Source organism: Otolemur garnettii, unplaced genomic scaffold (assembly GCF_000181295.1).
Source record: "Otolemur garnettii isolate 467f Iridium unplaced genomic scaffold, OtoGar3 scaffold00098, whole genome shotgun sequence".
Lineage (NCBI taxonomy): Eukaryota > Metazoa > Chordata > Mammalia > Primates > Galagidae > Otolemur > Otolemur garnettii.
Genome location: NW_003852493.1, coordinates 7181601 through 7208334, shown reverse-complemented (window position 1 = coordinate 7208334; position 26734 = coordinate 7181601). Strand labels below are relative to the sequence as shown.

General features: G+C 39.9%; 1 protein-coding gene across 1 annotated transcript in view; it reads left to right on the top strand.

The window, feature by feature from the left end:
- The window catches only part of PLA2R1 (phospholipase A2 receptor 1), a 127355-nt gene that overhangs the window by 11360 nt on the left and 89261 nt on the right, over positions 1-26734 (top strand). Inside the window, exons 2-6 of the mRNA XM_023516823.1 lie at positions 4719-5102; positions 8154-8327; positions 17940-18113; positions 21945-22058; positions 22563-22706. Of these exons, the coding sequence (XP_023372591.1) occupies positions 4719-5102; positions 8154-8327; positions 17940-18113; positions 21945-22058; positions 22563-22706 (990 nt within the window). The remainder of the gene's footprint in view (positions 1-4718; positions 5103-8153; positions 8328-17939; positions 18114-21944; positions 22059-22562; positions 22707-26734) is intronic.

Here is a 26734-nt window from a genome sequence, read left to right as displayed (position 1 = left end):
ATTAAAATGTTGTAAGTATCTAGGCTGCCTGCACAGCCTTTTCACAGATGATCATTTTCATCATCTTTGAGCTTGGGTGATAGTCTCTGCTCTGTACACCCCTCCTCCGTGATCCTGGATATTCTTTGATGAGGACTGGCACCCAATATATCCCCATTACTACAAATATTAGGCTCCTGATAAATGTTTGTCAATGAAAACGTCAGGTGGCAGAGGAAGGAGAGTTGGTTGATTTCTCTGGTCTTCTTGGCCAAAGTGACCCCTTCCACCCCCAACTTCCACTCGGTTGTACTTGTACCTTGTGTGTGAAATATATTTTGTCATTGATCATTATTACGTTTCTGCAGATTTCAGTGAGTCACAGGGAGAACACAAGTTCCATGAAGATAAGCACTGGGGCATAGGCATCCTTCTGTCTCCAGAATTTCCAACATAGGCCTTACTGGGCATTCAGGAGATGTTTGTTGCTTGAAAATTCAAGTCTCTTATTTGAACATGTTTAGCAACAATCTACAGTAGTTCATTTTCTTCTCTCTAGGATATAAATGAATGTATGTGAATAAAGCCACACCCAGACTGAATATGGTCCTCGCTGACTGTGTGGGTATAAAACTTCTACCCTAAGTCAAAATGGATTTGGAAAAAGAAATTAAAGAATGGTCCAATTATGTAATCTTTACAGTCCCATTCAACTCTGAGCTTCTCAGCCCTATGTTTATGAGTAAAGTTAGTCTCCTCTACCACACCCATGTTCCTCCCAGTGCTGTCCTGCTTTGTCCTTCCCAGGGAATGGCAAGCACATGTGTAATGCACACACACTCCCCACCCAGAAAGTCTGATGACACTGGGGAGTTCTGTCCACCTCACATGTAACAGCAGTTAAGGATCCAGTCAAGTGTAGGGTGACCAGACGTCCCACTTTTGGTGGGACAGTCTCACTTTCTAACAATTTGTCCCACATCCTGCAGTGTTTTTATACAGTCCCGATTTTTGGAAAGAATGCACAAGCGGGTGGGAGAACAGGAAGGGAATATACGGTTTTCAGCTGCCATGTGGCTATTTCACCAGAATATGAGTTTTATATTATTTTTGTTAATTTTATAATGTTAAACTATAATAATAACAAATAATTATCAAAAAGTGATTATTGAGAACTGCTTATCAAAGTTTGTGTTGTTGTCAGGCCCTGCCCTGCCCCGTCCCCTGCCCCGCCCCGCCCCGTACCCCCCCAAGTTGTCCTGCTTTACAAATGTTAAAATCTGGTTACCCTAGTCAAGTGCCATAAATTTGGTCTGTTTTCTTTTTCTTGTTTGTTATATTGTGTTTTAAGGGCTTATTTTAAATGCAATTATATTTTCCTTTTTTGCAACAGATAGAACTCCCTTTGTTTCATTAGCTAGGCAAATTGCCATAATTCTAGAACAAATAGATATAGTTTCAAAGGATAGGCATTTAGGCGAATAATTCCTCTATCTTTGGCACTTTATACAATGCCCACTACATAGCTGGTACCCAGGGAATGCTTGTTGGATGAATGAGTGAATGAATGAAGGCTCCATATGCAGTCATGGAAGAAATATTCTAACCTTGAGTCCAATAGTCAGTCAAGGAAACACCTCCCACTCTTTAGAAGAGTATATTTTATCTTATGGGGTCTGAGTGGGAGTGAAATGATCTCCTCCTAAATGGAACTCAGAAGTAAAGAACAGAACCACCCTCTTCCATGGATTTTTTTTTTTAAGAATGGAAATTAGCTTAAGTTAGTTCTGGTAAATCTGTCCTTTTTCTCCTCCTAAACTTATAATTTTGAAGGGAGGTATAATAACATTTTTCCGCAATGAGATTTAGTAATTCTGGCAGTACTTCATTAATCACTTAATCAGTGTTCAAGCAGAACTGATGTCCTTGACATATATAATCAATCTTGATTCCTCCCACATTTGATTTTTATCTCTTTTGAAATCCAACAACTATACACACTAAAGATTGGTGGCTTATTTTCACATTATAGTTTCGTTAGAGACATTATGTGCATATAATAACAACAAGAATATTGATACCTACATTAAGTCTCCTCACAGTCTATTTGAAAACAATTGTTTTCTCTCCAGTGAATTTATGGAGATTAATAGTGCTGGGATCAGATTCTATTATAACTTAATGCAAAGATGGGCATGGGTCATTTTTTAGCTTAATATATTTCAGGGTAGCATAATTTTTTATGGCACATTCTGGAGAACCTTCCAAAGCTACATCCTAAAGGTAGCCAGCATAGAAATGTAATTGCACCCCCCAAATTCAGCAGCATTAGCTATGTCTAATAGCTTCTGCTTTTGAAAGGTATTTTTCTAATCACTGGTGTGACTACAGAATTCTGCCACACTTTTCCTCTTAACACTTAATAAGTTAGAAAAACATTACTTATTCACCCTAAATTTGAGATGTATCATTTCCATGTTGACTTATTCACAGCCTATTCATTCTCCCATCCACACGCCACTAGTCAACATGATGTATTTTTCTCTTTCTTATTAAAAAAAAAACCCTGCAGTATAGACTTTACAAGTAGGCAGTGTAGAGAAGCAACAGGGGAAGACTTTACTTCATAATTGCACATGTTTTTGAACAAATGTGAGAAGGATTTTGTTATCTGCTTGTTTGAAGAGTACTTTTCTTTTTTATGAAAGGTGACTGCATAGTAAGTGTCTCAAGCTTGTTTTTAAAAAGTCTGCACCCACTGTGTCCTACAAAAACTAAAGATGAGTTTCTGTACTAAACATGGGAAAAGTCTTTGATGGATGCTCAGATTAGCACTCAACCAGATCTGCAGCTGGATCTGTAGACCAAGAATCAGGAGGTCAGGGGAATAACACTGATAACAACTCACTGAGGTCTCAGCTTTACTGAGGTCCTCCCACTTCCACGGTAGTGCATGGTGTGTTTTGCAGGGGTTGTTTAATATAATATCCTTAACATTCCTATGAGTTCCATATCATACATCTTCCCAAGTCAAAAAGGAAAGACAAGGCTCTCAGAGATCAAGCAGTCTGCTGACAGTCACACAGTCTGCCTGATTCCAGGGCTCTCAACCACTATCCAGGTGGTCTACACACCTATCTTAGGTGTAAAACTGAGGGCCAGTCAGTAAGTTGTAGAGATGGATGGGTTGGAACATATATATAGGTAGAAGATGAACTACAGAGCTGTTATAGTAAAATAATTATCCTTCAATAAAAAATTAATGGAACTCTGGGCTAGCTACAGGGTAATTAGTAGGTTACAACAGAAATTAAGGTTAACATTCTATCCAGGCATGAAAAGGTGAAAAGGAGAGTTGGAGAGAAGGTTAATTATCAGAGTCCATATTGCATTGGCGAGAGGTGAATTTGATTTTGAATGAGTATTACTAATAACCATCCAGACATGGCCTTCATTAGGAAAACAAATTTCCTGATCTAAATGAAATCTCCCTAAAACCATTCATTTTCCCCAACCTACCCCCTTCTCTTTTGCTTTGATGGATGGTGATCAAAGCAATTCTCTGACAACCAAGTCAACACCTCAAATATGTGGCTATAAGAAAGTATACCAATTATAAATGAAATATACCTTCCATTAATACAGTAACAGTATTTTAAATAGTGTCTAAGTGATCATGGTTACTGTATATCAATTCTCCTTGGCCTGATTAATTTTAGAGAAGTAAAAAGAACTTCTACTGAAATGAAGCATCATTCCTTCACACAATGCATGTAGAGGCTCATCCTGCATGATTCCAAACTGCCGAACTTCTCCGCCTGTCCCTGTCCCTGTTCTGCCCCAGCCACATGACACAACAGGCCCTAAATCCTGGCCATGTTAATGGAACCTGTTAACATCTCTCTAGAGTTCTGCAGAACAGACAGGAAGTAAACCACGTGAGAGCGTCTAGCTTCCACTGTGGACGCCTCACAGCCAGCTGTCTTCACCTTGAACAAAAGAGCCCTTGGACCTGAGCAGACATCCTGAGCCAACCTCAGGAACCATAGGCCTAAGCAGCAGCTGGCAGCATGTTTAATCAGCATCAAGCACTTCGGGAAGTTCTTACTAAGTACACTCTGTGCTTAGAGTGAAAAAATGAGATGTGATTTCCATCTTCGAAATCCCCATGAAAACAAGTTCCTGCTTGTGTCTATTAAGTGCCTTCCAGGCCAGGAATTCGAGGTAAAGTCAGGTAGCAGGCAGGTGGCGAATGTGTATTCCCTGGCTGGGTCCTGCCAGCTTTTCAACTAGAAACTCCCGCAAATCTCTTCTTGTTCCAGGTAGGGGAGAGCTCAGAGGCACGGCACCAAATGCTTTATTGTGTTATAGCACAATATTTGTCTAATAGCACAAAATGTGTTACTGCTCATCCTAGCCCTTGGTCCAGTTGTGGACAGTGCCTTCTCTGTGAATACCAGACCAGAGTGGAGTAGTTGGCGGCCTTTGTTCCCGTGCGGCCGATGGGATCTTAATCAGAGGTCTCCCATTAGCTCCAGTAAGTTCTTTCATGCTTCCCCCCAAACTCTTCTGTTTCTTGTGAATCAAGCCCTTCAGGTGGACCCTCCCCATCAATTCCAGATCTATTAGAAATGCCTGGAACCTGTGCCATATCACAGCTTAGACAGACACCCCGGGATCCTCCCAACATACTTAAATATGAAAATGTCTTGCCTCATGTCTTATTTTTTCTGTTTCAGGTAAAGGAATATTTATTATCCAAAGTGAGAGTCTCAAGAAATGCATTCAAGCTGGTAAATCTGTACTGACCCTGGAGAGCTGCGAACAACCAGACAAGTACATGTTGTGGAAATGGGTCTCAAACCACCATCTCTACAACATAGGAGGCAGCGGTTGCCTGGGCCTGAATTTGTCAAATCCGGAGCAACCATTAAGCTTATATGAATGTGATTCCACCCATGTCTCCTTGGGGTGGCACTGTCATAGGAAGATGATCACGGGCCCGCTCCGGTATATGGTCCAGGTGAAGCAGGACAACACAGTGGTGGCCTCCTGGACATATACCCATAAGTGGATTTCCTACCTGTCAGGTAGTGGAGACATTTGTGAATATCTGCACAAAGGTAAAAATAATTTAAATCAAAGTACTCATAGCAGGGTATATTTTAAAAGTTTGCCCATGGGAAAGACTTGTAAAGCGTTGTGTGAAAGAAGAACACAGAGCCTGCAACATCGGGGACTTCCCATAAACGCATTTTAGTTGCTTCCTTGCTTATGATAAAGGGTTACTAGAGTTTTAAAGTGGACATGCCAAATTCTGCTAAAGAAGGAGAACTGCTCAGAATCTAAAGGTATTGGGAGAAAAAACATTTAACTTTGAGAATTAATGGAAAAGAGGAAAAAGAACAGATGGACAGGGGGAAAAGAGGAAAGGGAGGTGGAAGGAAAAGGTCTTTAAAGTGTAGACCTTTGTCAGGACGAAAGGGACAACTTTCCCTGCCACCTTTTCCAGTACTGTAGGAATTTAGCCCCCCAGCCCCATGGAGGTGTGTCTGCAGGGCCTCTGAAATGCCTCCCAATGCCTAGGAGGCATCCCTGTGATGGTCATGTCACGGGCACTTGAAGAGAGGGGACAAACTACCATCAGGGGTTATTTGGTGTGTAGCAAGCATGGTAGTTGGGGGATTTTACTTTTTCAAAGTTCTTTTAGTTTTGACATCTTTAAGGAAAAAATAATAAAATAAAGAAAGTCACATAGTTAAATTCTGAAACCTCAGACCTGTCCCTCAGGGTTTGTTTGGTAGCTGTCTTCATCTGTCCATCGTTCCATCCATCTATCCATCCATCCATCTATCCATCCATCCTTCCACCCATTTGTCCATCACACATTTGTCAGGCACTGTTCATCAGGCACAGTGCTAGGCATCCAGTTTACAATGGCCAGCAGGACAGGTGTGCCTCCCACCTGTGGTGCTGTGTAGAATTACAATAGAACTTTTATAAGTTGACCACCAAACTGGTCCACATACAGAGGTGGTCATCATAAGGATCTAGGTCTACTGTGCTGACTCGTAGATGTGCACATCCAGTCTATGAAAATTAGGTCAACTAAGAAGGTGGTTGATACAAGGAGGTAGTTAACTATGGAGGTTCGGCCCTGTGTCTTAATAAGAGCATATCATCCTTAGGAGCAGGGGATTCCTAAGGCTCAAGGTAGGACTTTCTCCTGTAGCTAGAAGGAGTGAGTAAAAAGAGAGCCAAGAGTAGGACATTTTGAGTTCTTAGCAAGAAAGCAAGTGCAACAGACCAGCACCCAGACTGATCTACAATTCTAAGGAAGAACTTGGCATTTTGCTTTATGTTAACTTTTTAGCCATATACCAACACTCACAGTGCATGCAGGGAAGACTCCAGGCAACATGTGCTTCTGAGTAGAAGGCAAGAGATTGAGGCTCTGCGCCTGTGGCTCAAGTGACTAAGGCACCAGCCATATACACCTAAGGTGGTGGGTTCGAATCCAGCCCAGGCCCTCCAAACAACGATGGCTGCAACCAAAAAATAGCCAGACGTTGTGGCGGGCACCTGTGGTCCCAGCTACTTGGGAGGCAGAGGCAGGAGACTCACTTGAGCCCAGGAGTTGGAGGTTGCTGTGAGGTGTGATGCCACGGCACTCCACCCAGGGGGACAGCTTGAGGCTCTATCTCAAAAAAAAAAAAAAAAGAAGGCAGGAGATTGAAACAGAAAGCTGCGTCCTAAATACTTCTGGTTGCTAAACAGCCCTAGCTGCCAAGGTCTACAACATGTTGTGAGCTTGCTTAGCCCAGCCCCTAGAATTATGGGAGAGGCGTGGATATCTGACCTTTTGCCCCAGGATTTAGTATCTTAACTAGAGGTGACCCTGATCCCTCTTGCTATTGAAAGCCGCAGCTGAGTCATGAAGAGCTTTCTGCTAAGGCCAAGAATGACTGAGAACTGTGACACTCTGAGTTAGCAACCTCCGCAGGGTCATCTCTGTTGGCCCCATTGCACCCCTAAGGTTTCTTTAAAAATGGAAATCTGATCATGTCACTTTCCTTTTCAAAACCCACCACTGACTTCCCACCACCTTCGGAGTAGAGGCCAAGGTCCATACAGGGCAGAGAGACAGCCCTTGGTGGGCAGACTCTCCAGCACGTCCCTGAATCCTGAGTCCTTTACGCTCATTGTTCCTTCCACCGGAACAAGGTTTCTTCCAAGACTTGCACCTTTATTTAACCCAGTGATTCAGAGACCCTTTCCACTGCCCATCCCATCCAAAGCTGTGCCCTCTGCCCCATCAGACACTCACTCACACACAGTCACTCTGTCTTATTGTCCTATTTTATTTTTTCTTCATGGGCACTTAGCACTACCTGAAATTATATGTTTATATATTTGCCTTCTCTGTCTTTCCTCACTAGAAGTCCCACATGAAGGAACTTTTGCTGATTCTTTCATTGTATAGCCAGCGCTGGATATATTAAACACCCAATAAATATTTATTCAATTAATAAATGCCTATGAAACTATTGAGTTTGAGATGCCAAAGGCTGATACACTTAGAGACTGGGAGATATTTTGAAGTAACCTCTATTAAATTTTTTTGAGACAGAGCCTCAAGCTATCCCCCTGAGTAGAGTGCTGTGGCATCACAGCTCACAGCAACCTCCAACTCCTGGGCTCCTGAGAGTCTCCTGCCTCAGCCCCCCAGGTAGCTGGGACCACAGGCACCCACCACAATGCCCAACTAATTTTTGGTTGCAGCCATCATTGTTGTTTGGCGGGTCCCAGGCTGGATTCGAACATGCCACCTTACATGTATGTGGCTGGCACCTTAGCCACTTGAGCCACAGGCACTGAGCCTAAATTTTCCTTCTCATCCACCCATCGACATGAACATTAGGGAATAGCTCAGCATTGTAAGCAAAGAAGTACACAGATGTATAAGCAAACTGTGATCACTTCCTCCGAGCCCCACACTCAGCCTGGCACTTCCATGGACACAAGGCAGTGAGGACCTGAGGACTCACCCTGGGATGGTGGAATACCTGCCCCTATGAGGGTTTCAGTTGACCCAAAATGCATTAAACATGTGGCAGTTTCCAAGACAAGGCTGACATCATACTTTACTGACTTTGTGAATTTCTTTCTCCTAGATTTGTATACAATCAAAGGAAATGCGCACGGGATGCCGTGTGTGTTTCCCTTCCAGTACAACCATCAGTGGCATCATGCATGTACCCGAGAAGGCCGTGATGACGACTTACTGTGGTGTGCCACGACAAGCCGATATGAAAGAGATGAAAAGTGGGGATTTTGCCCAGATCCCAGTAAGAATAAATATAGTCTTCTCCATATGTCATGAATGAATCAAAGATGATTAGGAACTTATCTGTATTTAAAGAAAAGCACTGGGATTGATCTATTGAAGTCTGAATAAGCACTCTGATGCTATTAATCCAGATTTTGATTTTGGGTTTGTTTTTGCCTTGAAAAGACAATTCTGGTGTATATTCTTTTTTTCTTTACATTCAAAAGATGTTAATTACCCATTCTTCATTAAGCTCAGTGCACAAGGATGCTTTAACCGGAATCAAATTATAATACTCTGTGATCTCATTAATCCCAGCTTCCCTGCAGGATACTTCAAAAAAAAAAAAAAACCCCTGATTGCATATAAAGCCCAGTTATCCTTTCAATCCACTGCCTCTTATGAGCTGCCTTCATTTCTATACATCCGGGCTGCTTGTCTTGCCCATGGTCAAGTCTAGGCATCAGCTGGCCCATTGATGGTCTTTCTAAAGTCACAGTTGCCCTCATTATTTCTCAACAGGCTTTTCATCTTTACTCTTTTTCCTACTACTCACTTTCTAGCTATAACCTCAAAATTTTTTTCTCTTCTTTTCTTGATTTCCAAGGTCTAGTGACAGCTGCAATGTTCTAATTTTTTTCAGTTAGTGCTTTATTATTTCATCTTATTTTATTTATATTTAACTAAAAAGTTTCCTATTGTTTCTTAGCATTGAAAAATATTTATGTATACCTTCTACTTCCGATATTCAGTTTTCTTCATCTTGGTTTCTGCAAATTAGAGAGTGTAGCTTTTGCATACAATCTCTTCGCCTTCTGTGCCTGCCTCTCCTCCATGTACATAATAAAATGCAACAAATCAGTTTGAAACGGAAGCAAATGGCAGAGATTAACACCAAAAAGTCTGATTTATAAATTATTGTAGGATTTTTTTCCAATCCAAGGGCGAGTGTGGTTTAGTAAACAAGAAAGAGGATAGGCTTTGAAGTCAGACAGGTCAAGATTAGACCTGCCTCCTCCCAGCAATGAGATTTTAGGAAAGTGTCTCCATCTCTTTGGGTCTCAATTTCCTCAGCCATGAAATATGAACATTGTTCAGATTCAATTAGATGAGGCATCTAATTTTCATAGTACCTGGCACACAGTAATGGCTCACAAGGGTCCGCCATTGCCACCACCATCATCATCATCATCATCATCAAACCCAATTTGTCTTATCGGCATATACTTCTGAATAAACAATCTCCTCTTTAATGCCAGTGAACAAGCACTAAGCTAGGCATGGTGGCAAATATCAAGAGTTTTAGGATTTAGGATCCTTACCTCAAAAATCTTGGTAACTACGTGGAAGACAGGACAGACAGGTTTGCTGTATGCCAGAAAATGCAGACTGTATCTGACATGCTGCTATAGAATCACCTAGAAGACAGATAAATATGCATATCCTGACGCTTCTCCCAGAGGGACAGTGGGTGCAGTATGTGGAATCGAAGCATCTGCATTTTTGACAAGTGTCCTAGGTGATCTTAATGAAGATAATTTCTCATAAAATAGTCACAGTATACAGGTAATTCTATGCAACATACATCTATACACATGGGGTGATATTAAGATATTTAATACCAAAGTGGAGACCTTAGTGTGGAGCTTGGGAGTTCTAGTGGCCCACTGCTGATATTAACCCCTTAGCTGCTAGAATGTCAGGAGGGGAGGAGGTTCAGGGAAGGCCGAGGCAGCTGGTAGCACCAGAGGAGCTCAGCTATTGGTTGGCTATTCACTGAGCAGCATAAAAGCATTTTATTTCATACCTGTCAGATCACCAGCCTTCCCTACCTGAATCTGAACATACGTGTGTAGGTGAATATGCATGTGATCCCCACACTCTTTAGGTTCCTGAACCAGATGTCAGGTTATTTGCTTCACCTCTTCTCTTTCCATTTCCATCTCCAATAGCTGTCCTCATTAAAACCAAATAAATAAACCAGTACTAATAACATTAACACATATTTCATGTGGTTTTATTACTAGGAACTTTTCTTAAACCACATCATTCCCCTTAAGGTTCTGAGAGGAGCCCTGTCACCATCCTCTGTCATTGGTAGCCAATTATAGTTCTGCTGGTGGAAGTCTGGGTTCAGGGGTGCTCAGGGTTCTTCATTCCCAAGACTATCTATTTGTTCAGCTTCCTACAGCTCAGAAGCTTCCTTCTCTTGACAGCCTGCCAGATTCCAGCTCTCCTGACCTTTACCACAACCAGCAGAGAGCATGTTTATTTGTGCAGTGCTAAATTACAGTTCCAGTTTTCTTCCTTTCTTATTACTTTTGGTTCCTGGTGGCCAGTATAACTCAAAATGACGTGTTGGAGACTGAAATCTGAGCGAGCTGACAGCTCTTTCCATGGGGTCAGCAAGTGGACAGGGCAGAAAGAAGTGAGCACAGTAAAGTCAGGGTTCATGCTTCTGTATCTCATCTTTCCTACATGAAAGTTTTAAAATATCTCAATGTAACATGATGCTGCCTTTTTGAAAGAAAAGTTCACCATAAATTAACAAGAATTAAATTTAGTTCTAATGCATACAGACACAAACACACTAGCAGCGAAGCACATAATAACTCATCTTCCGAAATAAAGCTGATATACAGGAATCTCTCTGTATTTGTTTAGAAGCAATTCTGGGCCATGCTAGGTCTTTCTTGATTTGTGTGCCTTTCCAAAAAAGGAGAGCCCTACTTGGTTAGTTTGAGATATTTTTTAGGTTACCAACTTCTAAAATGATCTGATTGCCCTAGAACAGCGGTTCTCAACCTGTGGGTCACGACCCCTTTGTAACAATGAACATACATTGGGGCATTAGGAAGGTTGAGAACCACTGCCCTAGAACCTTGTTCAATTGATGTAATTTCAGTTACCTGAATGACATAATACAGCCCACTGGTAGGATTGCCCTACTCACCTAAGTCCTCAGCATGGATCAGCAAAGCCATATGTCTGTCATGTGATTTCTCATGCCCCACAATGACCATTCTAACCTCTCTATTTTCCTCTAACTTCTAACCCTGCCTTCCATTCTCCTCCTTCATTCACATCAGATGACCTCAATTTCTGTCTCATAATGACAAAAGAATCCAGGCTGGGGAGAGTTTTGGCAACAACTTCCTGCCCCTGACCTTTAAGCCTACCTGGGTCTTTACCCTTCTTTTTACCTCCATCCCGTACAAGAGGATGACTTTTCTTCTACTTAGAGCAAATCTCTCCACCTGGAGCCTCCTATCTAACCTTCTCCGACCTGTATTTCAATGGTTGTTAGGGTATGATTCCCATTTCAGCAATGTCAGAATTCTCTATAGGTTTGTTAGAAATGCAGTTTATCAATCATATTCAAGATACTACCACATCAGAAATTCTAGAAGTTTATCCCAATAACGTGTTTTAACAAGACTTTTAGGTAGTTACAATGCACACTCCCACTCGACTGTGTCCTTCTCATTAACAGTTAAGCCTTTCACATCTAGCCTGAGATATGAGCAGACGATATCAAGATGGAAAGTAGGGGAGTGAGATGCCCATGCGGGGTGATGCCATGTGACAAGGAGGGGCTGGGGAGGCAGTGGTCAGCCCTGGATGCAGGCAATAAAAGAAGGATATTGAATAGAACTAAAAATAATAATAAAACCAACTAAAGGCCAGTCTTTTGATTCACCATATACATACTCTAACAGTTGTAAACAGTTGAGTGATAAAATGCTCCCACTTGTCCAGGTCGACAGCTATCCCACCCCCACCCCTCAGTCAGTGTGTCAACTAGCCAAATGACCAGAGGTTTTGACAAGGAAAAGAAGTTATGCTTTCTAAGAAAGGCAATGTAGCAAGATACAGTGATCAAGAGAGAAACAAGACACTGTGAAAAAGTACACAGAGGCATTTATCATGCAGAGGCTAGATAAATAGGGGGTCATAAAGGTAAGGATTTACCTAATTCTAAGTGCCAAAGAAAGCCAGGAAAGACATGGCTGTCCAGGGAACCCTGAACAAAAGGCTTGTCTGTTTTGTGGACTCTGGGGCCAAGCATAAGGTGAAGGGGAAGAGCTAGGATTGAAAAAGTACTGAGTACTGAGTCAGAGTGGGGAAAAATACCTTCTGAGTTTTCCCTCCTTCGCACTGGACCCCAACCCAGCTCAGCAGAATTGCGGGATGAGGACCTGGGCTAGGAGTGCAAATATGCAAAGGTCACGATGGGTAAAATACAATAATCAAGATAATGTGGCAACATGTGCCAGGTTTGAGAGTCCACATTTATGGTGAATGGATTTTCTGAAGAGGATGCTGAAACATTCAATGGAATAAGAATAATCTTTTTAATCTTTTCAAAATAGTGATAAAAGGAAAGCTGGATATCCACATTCAAAGGAATGAATTTGGGCCCCTAACTCTCTCCTTATAAAAAAAATTAACTCAAAATGGATTAAAAATTTAAATGGAACAGCTAAAATTTTGAAACTCTTGGAAGAATACTTAGGGGTACAGTTTCATGATCTTGGATATGGCAATGGATTCTTAGATTTAACACCAAACCACAAGCAGCAAAAGAAAATAGAGGCAAATTGAACTACATCAAAACTAAAAATTCTGTGCTTCAAAGGACACTATCAAGAAAATGAAAAGACAGCCAACAGCAAGGGAGGAAATAATTGCAAATCATATATTTTATAAGGGACTTACATCTGGAAAATACAAAGAACTCCTGTAACTCAATAATCAAAAGACAACCCTATTTGAAAATGAGTAAAGTATCTGAAGAGCCACTTCTCCAAAGATTGACGAATGGCCAACAGGCACTTGAAAAGATGCTCAATGTTATTATCCATCAGGGAAATTCAAACAAAAGCCACAATGAGTTACCACTTTATACCCACTGAAATGACAGAAAATAGCAAGTGTTCGAAAGGGTGTAGACCAGCAGTTCTCAACCTGTGAGTCGCGACCCAGAGGAACTGTATTGAAAGGCTGTGGCATTAGGAAGGTTGAGAACCACTGATGTAGACAAACTGGAACTCTCATCCATTATCAACAGGATTGTACATTGATACTGAAAACTGCCAGCTCCTCAAAAGCTTAAACATGGAGCTACTTTATTACCCTGCAATTCCACTCCTAGGTGTATACCCAGGAGAAATGAGAAAATATGTCCAGGCAAAAACCGTACACAAATGTTTATAGCAGCATTACTCATAATAGCCAAAAAGTAAAAACAACCCAAGTATCTGTGAACTGATGATTGCACAAACAAAGCATGTTATATTAAGAAATGAAGCACTGGTAGATGCTGTAGATGACCATTGGCAGCATTAGGCTAAGTGAAAGAAACTAGTCACAAAAAACTCCAGATTGTATAATGTCTTGAACATGGGGGTGGGAGGGATTAAGGGGGAAATGAGAAGTGACTGCTAACAGATCCTGAATTTCTTTTTGGTATGATGAAAATATTCTAAAGTGGATTGTGGTGATAGTAGCACAAAGCTTTAAATATAGTAAAAACCATTGAATTGTATACTTTAAAAGAATGAATTAAATGGTATACAAATTATATCTCAAAAATTATTTTTTAAAGAGTAAATGGACGATGAGGAATTGGAGAGAGTATGTATTTTCAAGTAGTGACTAGTGAGGGTAGAGAGAAGGCAGTGACAAGGGCTGGGGGAGGCTGGAGAAGGGAAGTTTTTTGTTTCTTATTTTTAAAGATCAGAAATGCCATCTTTTTTTTTTCTTTTGAGACAGAGCCTCAAGCTGTCTCCCCAGGTAGAGTACATGGTAGAGTACATGGCGTCACAGCTCACAGCAATCTCCAACTCCTGGGCTTAAGTGATTCTCTTGCCTCCGCCTCCCAAGTAGCTGGGACTACAGGCACCCACCACAATGCCTGGCTATTTTTTGGTTGTAGTTATCATTGTTGTTTGGCAGGCCCGGGCTGGATTCGAACCCGCCAGCTCTGATGTATGTGTCTGGTGCCTCAGCCGCTTGAGTTACAGGTGCCGAGCCAGAGATGCCATCTTTGATTGCATCTGTAAATGGTATAAGGACAATTGGAGATTCTGTGAGAGAGAGAGAGGCTGTGCCTCAGGAAAGAGAGGCTGATGATGCAGGAATGTGAAGGCACCTGGTAGAGTGTAGATGGTCTCCTGAAAGATAGAAAGAAGTGGGATCCAGATCATAGACAGTGGACTTTAATAGTGGAAAGATAGTTGCTCCATAGGAGGGAAGATGGAGAGGATAGCACAGGTCCATGAAGGTGGATAGTGTGGGTGATGGGAGAAAACAAGAAATCAATCCAGTGGCAAGGACTTTCTCTCTGAAGTGGGGAAAGAGTGAGAGGCCTGAACAGCAGGGCAGGCATGCAATGGGCATTGTGGCTGCAGGGAGAGCAAGCTCACTATAGCAAACCAGTAATTTTTCAAGTAAATACTGGAGGTTGTTGATAATGAAATGATCAGCATGACTTCCTCAGGCTTCTGCAGCCCACACCTACTAGCTTTCCTCTTTCCTTTGTGGCCATCACCTCTCAGCTTTCTTTGATAGCCTAGCCACCTCTGCCCAGTAACCCTTAAATGCTGATGAGCAAGCTTGGGGAATAATGGCTTGAACAAAATGGAACATGGTACCAGCTATTTTCACACTATCAGCAGCAACAGACAACCAACAAGCAATCACATCATTTCATTTCACTTGTGATTGGGCTTCCAAGGATCCCGTAGGGCACTGAGAGAGTATGGAGCAAGAAAAACTGATGTGGCCCAGTGTCCCTCTTACAACGATATGCTGAGCGCACAAAAGACCAAAGAGAGAGGAAAAGATAGTTACTTTGCAGCTTGAAGTTCCATTGCTGCTCTGATAATAGGACTATTCCTTTTTCTAAAAAAGAACTCAGTAATTTTTAAAAGAAGCAAAGAAATAGGACACCCGGGCTATGGCAAAACTGTACACTTAGGGAGAGAAGCAAGCCACAGTAACAGAAAAGGAGGCAGGGCAGACGTCACTCACTAACCAGAGTAACATCAGTGTTGACATGAACACACCTCAGCTCATTAAAAGAAAGCTGAAGTGAGGAGAGGAAAAATTACTTGTTTTCTAACATCGTGCAAAAGATTTGGGTAATCTCTCATCAAATAATAGGAGATTCAAAAATATATATGACACAAGTGTTTCTCTCAAGGAGCTCATAATTAAGTGATAGAAAAGACAATATATATATAACCAAAGATGCAAATAAAAATTATAATAGGATTCTACCCCTTAGATTAGAATTTTTCAAGAATAATTAACCATACCTGAGATAGTGACCTTTACTCTTTGGAAAGAGATATTAAAGTGAGATTATATATATATATATATATATATATATATGCACCAGGTCAAGAGCAGAGCCTGTGGCAGGCGGGTTCTCAGGGAGCAGTCTCTGAGCCAGAGGTGAGCAGGCAGGAGGGTTCTTAGGAGTCGTCTTAGGGTCAGTTCAGAAGGGAAGGCAAGGGAAGAGAGTGGGATTGCACAGAGGGAGCTGGATGCAAGCCTGACAGCCCCTAGACCAATCCTATAAGGAGTTGTCCAGATGGAGTGACCCTTCAGAGCTGCCCCAGTCAGGGTTTGGTGGGTGCCTTGTACTGATGCACTGGCCAGTCGTGGTCAGCCAGCTGCCCTTGGAAAGGGAGAGTGACACTGAGCAAAGAGACTCTTCAGCCAAGCCAGTCCTGGGAGGCTTAACACGGAGGAGTGTCTGATGGCAGCTGGAGAAATAAGTCTCTTAGACCAGAAGGAGGATGGGGCAGCTCCTCACAGTGGCTCCTAGAGCCATTTTCATTCCATTGTTCAGTTACAACCTTCAAATGAGTCTCGTGGAGTGACATGCAGCCCACCCAGCAAAGCAGAGAAAGCACTTGTGTGCCCTTGAACCTGCAAACACACTCCAGCTCCCCCTTCATGATCTCTGCAGTCACACAGGATGAATACGGCTGAGCTGGAGGCTGATGACAGCCAGTGTACTGCCCTTCTCAGGGAAGGCCTAGCATCTTCACTGAAAACTGTCTCTGAGGATTTCATTCATTGGGGGAAATTTCGGCCACCCGGGCAAAATAAGTACCAAAAAACATCTCCCCTCTCTTTCTCCTTCCTTTCTCTTTTTTTCCTGATAGCCTTGTCTCCTGCCTGCCTTAGATCTTGGGTCCTTTTATGTAAATACATGTATCAGTCAAGAAACTCTATAAACAGCTTTAGATTTGTATGTGATTTTGTAACTTCTGGTTAACTAACTTCTGGGTAAAACATGTTGCAACCAGACAAGCAAACAAACTGTACTCATTTCCCAAGGGAGCCACCTAACAAAGTATTATAGGAAAAAGAAAACGTATGAAAAAAGATTTCATTGTCAAATACGTTTGAAGTGTAGTTAGCGTGTACCTTTACAATGGAACTTCTCAGAGCATTTAAAAGTCAATATGCGTTGTGAATTTCCCAGAGGACTCCATATCTGCATTTTATCCCAGATTTTCTGATGGTATCTCTTGAAGTTGTCTTACTTTGACAATCACACTCTGGGAGAAGCTGTTCTAAATTTTAGCTGGTTGCCTGTCCATCGGGTTCACTTATACAAGTAGTAGGGTTCACATTTTCTGCGTCCTGAAATTCTTTGGCTGAGTTCCATTTCTAGTGATTACTATATGGTTTGACTGAAAATTTTCACAAAAGCTTTCAAACTAGTTCTTAATTTTCTGTTATTTCCATAAACTTCAAATTTCAGATCCACATTTTATACGTCATTAAATTAGTTTAAGCCTTCTACGCACTCTTCGGCTAACGCAGTGGTTCTCAACCTATGGAACTGTATTAAAAAGTTGAGGCATTAGGAAGGTTGAGAACCACGGGGCTGATGTCTTACAAGTAGATTTTGCTTCTATTCCTCTTGGAGAATTTTCTTAAACTGTCAGTATTCCTGTGCTCAGTGTTAATGTGAAAAGTTGTGTTCACTGTGGACTCATATTTCTCCTTTATCCCTTTTTTTTTCATCCAACATTTTGGTATCTGGTGAGAAATACTTTTTGAAATGACACTTGTTTCTATCTCGAATAAATATTTAAATTGACACAGCTTTCGATTTAAAGTTCTAAATGGCTGCTTTTTAAAGAACTCAGATGTTCTTATTTTTCTTGGCTTCTATTTCCTTCTCTTAAAACTGGTTTCTATTATTATCTTGGAAAAAATCAGATCTTCTTTACGGATGCTTTCTTGAATTTTCTTCTAACGAGTTTAATTGGTGTGTTCCTGCTTAAAGGGCACAAGGGAGGGGTTCATGGCACATCTTTTGGGTGTGGGACACAAGTATAAGAGGTTGTGTTGTGTCCCACACCCAACAAATTTTGGTTCTTTGTCCCCTCACAATAACCTGAAATAAGAAAAAATTATAATCGAATCCTGGAAGAGTTTTGCCATATATTAATAATGGATTAATAATGCAGATTTCTCCATAAAGACCTAGTCAAAAATAGATAAGGCACTGGAGTTTTAGAGTTTGCAAGTTGGAATAGTTCCATTTAACTTCATCTCAGAAATATGTTGCTATATAAATAAAATAAGACTTTGTTTCCAGCTTCTGCAGAAGTGAGTTGTGATGCTGTCTGGGAGAAGAGTCTCGATTCACACATTTGCTACCAATTCAACCTGCTTTCGTCTCTTTCTTGGAGTGAGGCACATTCTTCATGCCATATGCAAGGAGGTGCTTTATTGAGCATTGCAGATGAAACTGAAGAAAATTTCATAAGGAGTAAGTAGGTGAATGAGTCACACCGGTATTGATGTAATGCAATGTCAAAAGTCGTGTCCTTGTGTTCAAAAACCTATTCTGAAAAATAGTTACTAAAAAAATATTTTTCTTTTCTTAATATGGCCCAAACTCTCTCCCTCAGAATTTTCCCGTGAACGCTGGGCCACTCCATTTAGCACCCAGTCGTGTCTTTCTCACTTTAGCCCTCTTGGAGAAGAAAATCTGAAGCCACAGGGAAGGGACCCAGGAGAGCTGCAGTTCTATCAAGTGGATCGAGGAGACTGCTCAACTTAAGTGCTAATTCTCACTCTTCTGGAGATCTTATTCATTCCATTTCCATTAGTAAATAATTAAGTAGTTTACCAAAAAAAAATCTGATCTATCACTCACTGGGTACAAAATATATCTAGGCCTTCTGGTAGATGCCAAAGAACTTGAAAATTTTTAGAAAAGCAAAAGCATATGCATGTTAACTAACAATCTGGACACTAATATAAGATACTGAAAGAATTCGCCCATGACCTGAACACTCTTACTCCTTTATAGATTAAATGTGCTTGTATGTGTTTACATATACCTCCTCTAACATTTTTGGGAAACATTAGAAGCTATCACAAAATTATTCATTTTCATTCGAAGTTTCTGGTATTATTTTTTTCAAATTTTCTCACACATGTAGTGTGTGTTTATTTTTTAATAATGTTTTAGATTCAGGTGCACAGACAGAAAAACACGTGAAACAAGTCTGCAATCCAGAAATTATCATATCTTTCTGCAAAAATAGATAAATGCATGTGTATATGTGTAGTAGCTGTAAAAAATGCTATTGTATAAAAACAAAATGCTTTTACACCGTAGTTAGGAACAGGGACTAGAAAGCCACCAGCCCGACTTTGAATCTTGCCTTTCCTACTTACTAGCAAGATTACTGAAGCAAGTAACTTTATCTCCCTCTACTGAGTAGAAATAATAATGGTGTCTACTTCTTGGTGTGGGTTACATCTTGCAATGTAAGTGAGATCTTAGAAAATCCCTGGCCACCTGCCTGGGTTTGAATCCTGCCTCTCCTACTTACTAGCAGGATTACTGAAGCAAGTAACTTCATCTCCCTCTGCTAAGTGGAAATAATAATGGTGTCTACTTCTTGGTGTGGGTTACATCTTGCAATGTAAGTGAGATCTTAGAAAATGCCTGGCAAACATAACACTCAAGGTGTGCTAACTGTTTGGCAACAACTAGGCACAGTTGGGTAATCTGCTTATTTCATTTACCTGTGTAAAATGAACATTCGTCTGTGTCTATAAATACAGATCCACATCATAAATTTTAGTGAAGAGTAATATAGGTTAGCAGTAATACACTATATTAATCTAATCTCCTCCTATTAGGGATATAGGTTAAATTGTTTGTTTTATTTGTATTTATAGTTATTTGTTGCTATTATAAACCATCCCTGCATATACCTAAGTGCACAGAATCTTCAATTATTTCTCTACAAGTTTATAGAAGTGAATTCACTGGATGGAAAATAAGCACATTTTAAAGCTTTTAAAAGTCATTAATGTCTTCCAAGGGAATTGTAACAGATGAATGAACAGTGAATGCCTGTCCTTCCCTACAACTATGCAAAAGTGGGGGATTATCATAGAAGCTGATTTGAGTACATCATAGTACAGGAAAACATCAATTTCTAAAATCATTATTAGCCTGAAATGGTTTTTATATAAAAGTGTATGCACTGCTTATGAATTATAATTGTTATCTATCTTAACTGCCAGGATTTTTGATGACAGAGTTTAGACTTATTCATCAAATTTGAATAACAAATTTTTAAAAATAATATATGTCAGAGACTCTGATTTAAATACCTCCATTCTATGGCTAGTCTTTGGGAATTGTTTAGAAAACCAGAAGTCTATTCATAAAGACAAACACCTGTTCTGACCAAGGTATTTTTTTAATGATGAGAATGGTCTAATGTTTCTTGCCAATCACTGGTGTATATATACTATGGCATAAGGAATTATCTAAGCTGCCACAAATGCCAAAAAATATCCAAGGGAATTTAGGTTTCAATTTGCTATTACAGTATTGTGGACCAATTTAGTTGTAAAGGTAAAGAGACTGTTTTTATACCATTAGGCACAGACTGTAAATTGCACAATGATTTATTATGTGTATTATGAAAACAATTGCACAACGAGTACTTAAATAATTCTAAGGTAAAAATAATTAATGTTTTAAGATTTTAATTAGATTTGAAAGTATCATTTGGCACTGATCCAGAAATGAGATGTACAAGTTTCTTCCTTATCAATCTGTTTCACCTCGTGTCATCAGAAGCCGTAGGAAATGATTTTTTCTTTTTTTTGAGGCAGAGTCTCACTATGTTGCCCTGGGTAGAGTGCTGTGGCATCACAGTTCACAGCAAACTTCTGTTAAATGATTTTTAATCAAATGGTTGTATTGAAAGAACTAATCAAAGGGATATTAGGAAGAGACAACATGTTAGTGCCACAGAAACTTGGAAGGGTGGGGCCCAGATATAGTCCATTGTTTCTGTTTAGTGATTTCTGCGGGTTTACAATTATAAAGCACCTTTTTCTATTTTCTTAAGTGGATTAAGTTCTTCCAGTTTTTCATCATTGTGTTGAAATGTCCGGTCACTGAGGATGCGGTAGCCTCGTTACCTGACTACAATGACTCTCATAACCCGAGTAATCATACAGTCTGCCATTCAAACTGAGACTCTCTGGAGAGAACAATGGGCTGCAATTAATAATTATTCTGGAACTACTAGCATCAACTATAGGACATATAGTCACCCTCTTTATAATCCTTATCTATCCAGGTCTTAATTTCAGACTGGGACCCTGCATCTGGCTCAAAATAAGTTGAGCTTTGAAGCAAATGGACCATAAAAGAGCAATGCTCTCCTTCATAGATTAATTAAATGGCAACATTTGAAAGTGTCAAGAAATAAGCCACTTGCATTAAAAGTTCTCTGACACTGGGTTTATTTTTATTTTGAATTTTATTGCACAAGTATATGTTTATTAAGTTAGGGGTGCAAAAAGAAAAATCAAGTAAAATTTCCCCATAATTCTATAATTCCAATAACCACATTTTTTTGGCACAAGCATGTCAATGCATGCGTTTATTCACAGTGTCTATAACAAAAAGGCTGTTGAACCAAACCACAAGTTGTTGGGGTGCTGTGATTAGAAGTAGTGACTACAGAGCCAGCCTGCCCTAAAACCCTTGCCCTCCCAAGTGTGGAAGCAGCCTCGAGTTTGCATTGTGCACAGCCGTAGGACCCAACCTGCTAGGTAGGGATCCCTCTGGGTAGTTTGGTACCTTGGATTATGCTCCCCCTCTTAGCTGGGCAACTCTACGGAGCTCCCACACTGCCCAGCCCCCTCCCTGCTCCACATCAGCACACTTTAAGTTTGAAGGCTTACCTCTGTTCCTTTTCTTGGAGTGGCCCTGGACACTTCCTCGACTACCCTCTGAAGCCTTTAAGTACATGAGCTAACACAAATAAGATGGCCTCAAATTTGAAACCAAGACTTTTGGATAGAAAGATGACGGCTGAAAGGCAGCCTTTCTTGGATGCTTAGATGAAGCGCTAGGAAGCTAAACTATGAACAGCTGTCAGTGAGCCGATGGGCAAGTGCTGTGTTTCCCAAGACAGAGGAGGTTTGCTTTGGCACTTTTAAGCACCATTTCTTTCACTGACGAGGATTAATTTACGACTTCATGATCCAGGACTAGGAGAACAAGAAAGAAGTGTAACACTGATTTTTTTTTTCTTTTTTCCTTTCTTTTTAGAGCACATGAGTGGTGACACAGTGGAAGTGTGGATAGGTCTGAACCAGCCGGATGACAAGGCAGGCTGGCAGTGGTCTGATGGGACTCCGCTCAGCTACCTTAACTGGAACCCAGGTACTTGCAGCCAGCGTTTCATTTGCCTCCATCATGTGACACCATCCTGCAGCCTGGGGCAGCAGCATTTCCCACACAGATATGACATATTATTCTGAAAGTGATTTATAAACAGCTTTTTTAGCCTGACTGGCTCTCTATAAGGCGAACTTTCCCAAACAAGAGAATAGAGGCCAAGAAGGTAAGTTATTTAACCAAAGTTGCTGGAGCATTTGAGTCACAGCCAAGATTCTAGTCGGCTATTTTGAAAATAGCAATAAATGCAAAGTATCTATCTCCTTTAAAATAATAAAATTGGGTCTTTAGCAAACTTTGGGAAATCACTTAATTGTTGTGGCTGGACTTAACTGCAAAATCATGGATATAACATAAGGTCTTCTTACAGGATTTACTACAGATGTCAAATAGAAAGGCTGTCCCCCCATGCTAAAACGACATTCATTCCAAAATATAGTAAAGGAACTGCTCTTGTTTCTCATTTAAACATACATGTTGTATTTTCAGAGATAAATTTTGAGCCCCTTGTTGAATATCCCTGTGGAACATTCAATTCATTTATGACAAGTGCCTGGAGGAGTCGGGATTGTAAATCCACCTTGCCGTATATATGTAAAAAGTACCTAAACCACACTGATCACGAAATAGTTGGTAAGTGTTTTCATTTGAAGTTGTTCCTGTGGGTTGTTTTGCCTGTCCTCGCCATAATTCGAATTCATCTATTTTCTTTTTGATAATAATTTGTAATTTAAATTTAGCTGAGCCTGGTTTGGATTTTTATAAACAGCCTATGGGACTTATGGGACGCCCTTAAGTAAACAAAGGAAAAAAATGGGTAACTAGAAAAGTATTTACTATTCCAAAGGCACCCTGAATTTAACAAATGCATTTAGGTTTTTACTAAAAACTGAAACAAAATAACCTGTACATAGCAAACATTTCTTCCTCTCTTTGTATTCTCACTTTAGAGAAACAAGATAGGCTTCATTTTCTATTCCAGTTTTGAGTTTTATTTATGGTTCACCTAGAAATTCAACATAAATTAGAAAACAATTTTATGATTATTTTATTGATTTTTCTCTCACACTCTGAATCTCTTTTTAGTAATGCACCCTCCTCTCTGAAATAACATACAAAACTATTATATGGGGGCAGCGCCTGTGGCACAAAGGAGTAGGGTGCCAGCCCCATATGCTGTTGAGGTGGTGGGTTCAAACCCAGCCCCGGCCATAAACTGCAAAAAAAAAAAAAAAAAAAAATTTATATGTAATTAATGCTTAAATAATACCTAATTACAATGTAGTTCCGGAAGTAAAATTATTTCTGTTTTTAAGGTCTATTACCTCTTTTTAGTTTCTGTGGGAATTAGTATCTTAACTCAGAAAGTAGAGACTAAAAACACAACGATTTTTTTAAAAGAATCATTAAAAACAACTCTAGATTTAAAATAATAAACTGAATCATCATTTAAAATATTATGCCTTGAAATTATGTTTTAACTTCTTATTCCTTTAAAATAGCTAAGTATTGTAGAATATAGGGGAAGGGTGCAGAGAGAAGACACCGTTCATTTTTTCATAGGGAGATGTTTCCATTACTTCCAGAATTTGCTACAGTGGCTACCAGCTGTTATGGCCCTTTTCCCTGCCTCTTTTTTTTTTCTTTCATCTTCCTTTCTCCCTTCCTTCTTTCTTTCTTATGTCATCTGGTGCTCCCTCCTGTCACCTTTTTTTCCTTCTATTTTATTTATTTTTCTGGTCTACTAATTGAGGTCAGAAGACCAGAAATGGGAGTAATTAAGCTAAGCCTGTTTGGATCATTTGCTATTGCTTCAAGTTCAAAAACTCCTTTTGACAATGGAGGCCAGTGACTTCAGATCTGTGATTCCAGCATCCCCAGGTTCCTTACCTGGCTCTGCCTCTGCTTCAGTCACAGAAGGTCCTCTTAAAAATTCCATATTTAAAAAGGATTCCGTGGTTGTTTCCATGTAGGTGGAAAACCATTGAGGTAGATCGTTATCTAAATGTTCCAACCTTTTTTTGCCATAATTCTAATTGCTGTGAGAGTCCTAGAAGCAATTTTGAAAGTATGTTTTTATGGCTCCAAATAGTTTTGAAGTCATATTTAACTCAGTTCTTAAGGGAGGCACTTAACTGTGATTATGAAAATAAGGTAAAAATGCTTATCAGGTTAGGGACAAGATTGTGGAAAAGCAAAGCCCAAACTCAGCATGTACACCACCATCTTCCCCTGCAATGCCCACAGTATCATGGCACTAGGTTCCGGTAAGTCCAATCCAGAGTTAACATCAACTCAGGGTGGCACCAGAGTCATTCACGCTGACCCTCAAATGAAACCTACTTATCATTCCAGCCTTAGAAGAAATGGTCAGAGTTTTAAGTTCTTTCCAGCTGAGGATATATGTCTATTTAACTCAAATACTATGTATAGGATTCTTATAAATCCCTTTCTATTCCTTAATACTCCTTTTACAATATAAAAAGATTTCAAAAATGAGCAGTTCTAACTGTTAATTTTTTTTTGCAGTTTTTGGCCCGGGCTGGGCTTGAACCCGCCACCTCCGGTATATGGGGCTGGTGCCCTACTCCTTTGAGGCACAGGCACCGCCCTCTAGCTATTAAATTTTATACCTAGCCCTGACTCTCAGTTTTCATGGTATAACTTTTTGTCAAGTCTCTTTATGACTGTTTTTTTTTTACTTTATCACTATATTTAAAATAAATTATATTGTGCATATTTAAAGTATACAACATGATCTTATAAGATACACATATATAGTAAAATGGTGATTATTTTACAAATTAGCATATCCGTGATCTTATAGTTACCCATTTATTTTCCTGTGACAAGAGCAGCTATAATCTACTCATAGTGAATACAATTCACTATTTTTTTTTTTTTTGAGACAGAATCTCACTCAATTGCCCAGGCAAGAGTGTAGTAGCATCATCATAGCTCATAACAACCTCAGATTCTTGGTCTGAAACAATCCTCCAGCCTCAGCCTCCAGAGTAGCTGGGACTACAGGTACCAACCACAATGCCCAGCTAATTTTTCTATTTTTAGTAGAGACAGGGTCTCACTCTTACTCAGGCTGGTCTCAAACTCCCGACCTCAAGAAATCTTCGTGTGTTGGCCTCCCAGAGTGCTAGGATTACAGACGTGAGCCACTGTATATAATTCACTATTATTAACTAGAGTCTTCATGTACAGTAGATCTTTAAACTTGTTCATCCTGTGCATCTGTTACTTTGTATTCTTTAAATTCCCCCTCCCATTCTTAACCTCTAGTAACCTTTCATCCATTCAGCCATTTTTCTGTCTTTTGATTAAACAATTCAATCCATTTGCATTCAAAGTAATTATTGGTAAGAATTTACTACCACCATTTTGTTAATTGTCTTCTGTTGGTTTTATAGATTCTTTGTTCTTTTCTTCCTTTTTGGTTTACTATTGTGATTTGATTTTTTTAGAGTGCTAAATTGTAAATCCTTTCTCCTTATCATTTATGTATCTACTATACGTTTTGCTTTGTGATGATTAGGAGACATATATCTTATAGTTACAACAGAATATTTTATACTGACAACTCAACTTTGGTTGGACATAAAAACTCTAGACTTTTACTCTGCTCCTCTGACAATTAAAATTTTGATGTCACAATTTATCTCTTTTTGTTATATCTTAACTTATTGTAGCTATAGTTATTTCTTACCATTTTGATTTTAACTTTCATACTAGAGATGTAAATGATTTACAGATCACCAGTATCATATTTAAGTATTCTGAATTTGACTATACATATTCATTCACCTTTACCAGTAAATTTTATACTTTCATGTATTTTCATGTCAGTAATTAGCATCCTTTCACTTCTTCTTTAAGAACTCCATTAAGGGCTGGGCACCCATAGGTCAGTGATTAGGATGCTGGCCACATGCACAGGACTGGTGGGTTTGAACCAGCCCTGTGCATGTGGCCAGTGTCCTAACCACTGAGCTACGGGTGCCCTGGCCTGCTAAACAAATAAACAACAACAACAAAAATAAATAGCTGAGCATTATATCTACTTTGGAGGCTGAGACAAGAGAATTGCTTGAGCCCAAGAGTTTGAGGTTGCTGTGAGCTATGACGTTACAGGACTCTATAGAGGGTGACCAAGTGAGACTCTGTCTCAATTTAAAAAAAAAAAAAAAAAAAAAGAAGAAGAAAGAACTCCATTAAGTATTTCTTGTAAGGCAAGTCTAGTCATGATGGATTCTCTTCTCTTTTACATATTTGGAAAGGCTTTATTTTTCCTTTATTTTTTCTTCATTTCTGAAGAACAGATTTGATGGGTATAGTGTTCTTTGCTGAAAAATTTTTTCTTTTCATTCTGTGAATATATCATCACATTCTCTCCTGGGTTGCAAGCCTGCTGCTGAGAAATTTGCTGATGACCCAATGGGGATTTCTTTATATGTGACTTGACACTTTTATATTGCTGCTTTTAAAACTCTCTGACAATATGATTACAATGTGCCTTGGAGAGGACTTCTTTGGATTAAATTTGTTTGGGGACCTTCAAGTTTCATAGATCCAAATGTTCATATCTTTCCCAAGACTTGGGAAGTTGTCTCCAATTACCTTATTAAATAAGTTTTCTATCCCTTTCTCTG